The sequence below is a fragment of the Trypanosoma grayi genome (assembly GCF_000691245.1).
Source record: "Trypanosoma grayi strain ANR4 Tgr_34_V1, whole genome shotgun sequence".
NCBI lineage: Eukaryota > Euglenozoa > Kinetoplastea > Trypanosomatida > Trypanosomatidae > Trypanosoma > Trypanosoma grayi.
In genome coordinates, this window is record NW_008825653.1 from 34,155 (window position 1) to 36,075 (window position 1,921).

Consider the following 1,921-nt stretch of genomic DNA (forward strand, 5'->3'; position numbering starts at 1 on the left):
CCCCCCCCCCTGTGTGTGTGTGCGCGCGCTTTTTTTTCGGCGTCAATCCGTATACTCTTTCAGCGCGCATACACGAATGACGCGAAAAGGCACAGCCCCGCTCACAGACAAGCGAACCGAACAAAACATCTAGCAAAGAGCGCTCATCCCATTTCCGGCCCCCCTGCATTCGTTTCCATCACAACGGACACGCCACAGGGCAACATAAAGAAGAAAAAAACCATGAAAACAACAGCTAAAAACAAAAAAAAAGGTAAAAAAAAGGCAAAAAAAAGGCAAAATCAAAATCAATGGGAAGAAATGGCGATTGTAACTGAAGCTAAGAAAATGGAATCAGCGCCAGAGATAATACAGAACTACGAAGACCAGCATTGCCACCAAATGTTGCCATGCAGAGGACTGCGTCTCGGCTTCAGCGCTGCCGGCCCACGGAAAGCCTTCCGCCGTATGCAGGTGCTGCACCACCAGGTTGCGTGCGTTGCCTGTCACGAGCTCGCCGCTCTCCAGGTCGAACACCAGCACCGTCGGGATGCCGAGAATTTTGTGCCGCCGCATCAGCGCCGCCCCCACTGTCTTGGCCTGCGCATAGGGCACCGCCAGCCAGTTGCCATGTGAGCCCTCCCCGCCACGGAAGGCCGACCGGCTATACTTGGGGTTGAAGAAGTACGCCAACATTGAGCTCTCGTCGCGGTCCTGTGAGAAAAAGACGACCTCAAAGTTGTGTGACCTGTGAAATGACTCGTGGAACGTTGCGAGCTGTGGCGTGAATATACGGCACGGAGGGCACCAGCTGGCAGAAAAGAGCAGCAGCACATACTTCTTCCCCTGCAGGGCGGTGGCGGCCGCCACTGTGGTGCCGTCCTGCCGGAGCAGATCTAGTGCCGTTGTCTCAAATATCTGCGAAATCATACTTTTATGCGTCCGCGTGAAAGGAAGACTGCTGTATTTGTTGGCTTGGCGCGAATATGCGTCGCTGGGAGGCAAAAACACGTCGTACTTTCCCTTCAAGTTTGTGTTTGAGGAAAACAAAAAATGGGAGAGATGCACAGACCGGGGTGGGGTGGGGATGATTTGGGGGAGGGAAGGCAGTAGCAATGCATTTAGCGCATGCACTCTGTGGAGCAGCGGCGGTGGCGCCGCGAAGTTGCAATCATCAACAGGGGGAGCACGGCATCCTCCGTTAAAAGGCATGTCTTCGGTATCCTCGTGCTCCACCCTGTGAGACAACGACCAAACGAATAAACAAAGAGGACAAAAGAGAGCATAATATCAACAAGGACAAAACGACGGTGTGATTGGTCAATGGTGGCCAAAAACCTGATGTGAAGAGACAGAGGCAGTGAAGAAACGAAGGGCCTTCGTCCTCGTTGCTGCAGAAGTGGCAGCTCCAGCAGTCGGTGGCTGTGCAGATATCTGGCTGGAATCCCCTCCTACTCGTCTCACCTCTCTGAGAATGGGCTGTGTGATTCACACCGGACTGCTGCGCGTGCACAGACACAGCAGCAGACACCAGTGAACTGGCAAGCACAGGACGGTGGAAGTAAGATGGAAATGAAAAGTCTTAAGAGAGAACCGAGGAGAGTTGTTATGACAACTACACAACAGCAGCCCATGTCAGTTCCTTCTACTGTCTTAACAGAGTCGCGTAACGATTGTTGCATCTCTCTCCGTGGAGGATTCGTGTTCTTCGCGGCTTTCGTCTATGGGCGTGCTGAATGATAATCTCATTTCTGTTGACAGGAACAGGAAAAATAAACCGAGTATCCAACGGCAACAGGACAAAAAAAAAATTAGATGTAAAAAAAAGAGAAGTCCGTGCCTTCGCTTAGGACCCCGCCCCAAATATCTCAACGACAATAACTTGGACAGAGAAACAACGGCAGAAGCTGAGCACATATATATATATATATATATATATATA

The 1,921-nt window shown here is 51.3% G+C and overlaps 1 protein-coding gene across 1 annotated transcript; it reads right to left on the reverse strand.

Moving 5' to 3' along the window:
• Positions 1-333: 333 nt before the first annotated feature.
• On the reverse strand, positions 334-909 carry DQ04_00341160 (tryparedoxin; the record flags this gene model as incomplete). The annotated part of the gene is made up of 1 exon (XM_009308804.1): positions 334-909. One exon carries the CDS (start codon positions 907-909, stop codon positions 334-336), a length of 576 nt encoding a protein of 191 aa, XP_009307079.1.
• Positions 910-1,921: the final 1,012 nt, after the last annotated feature.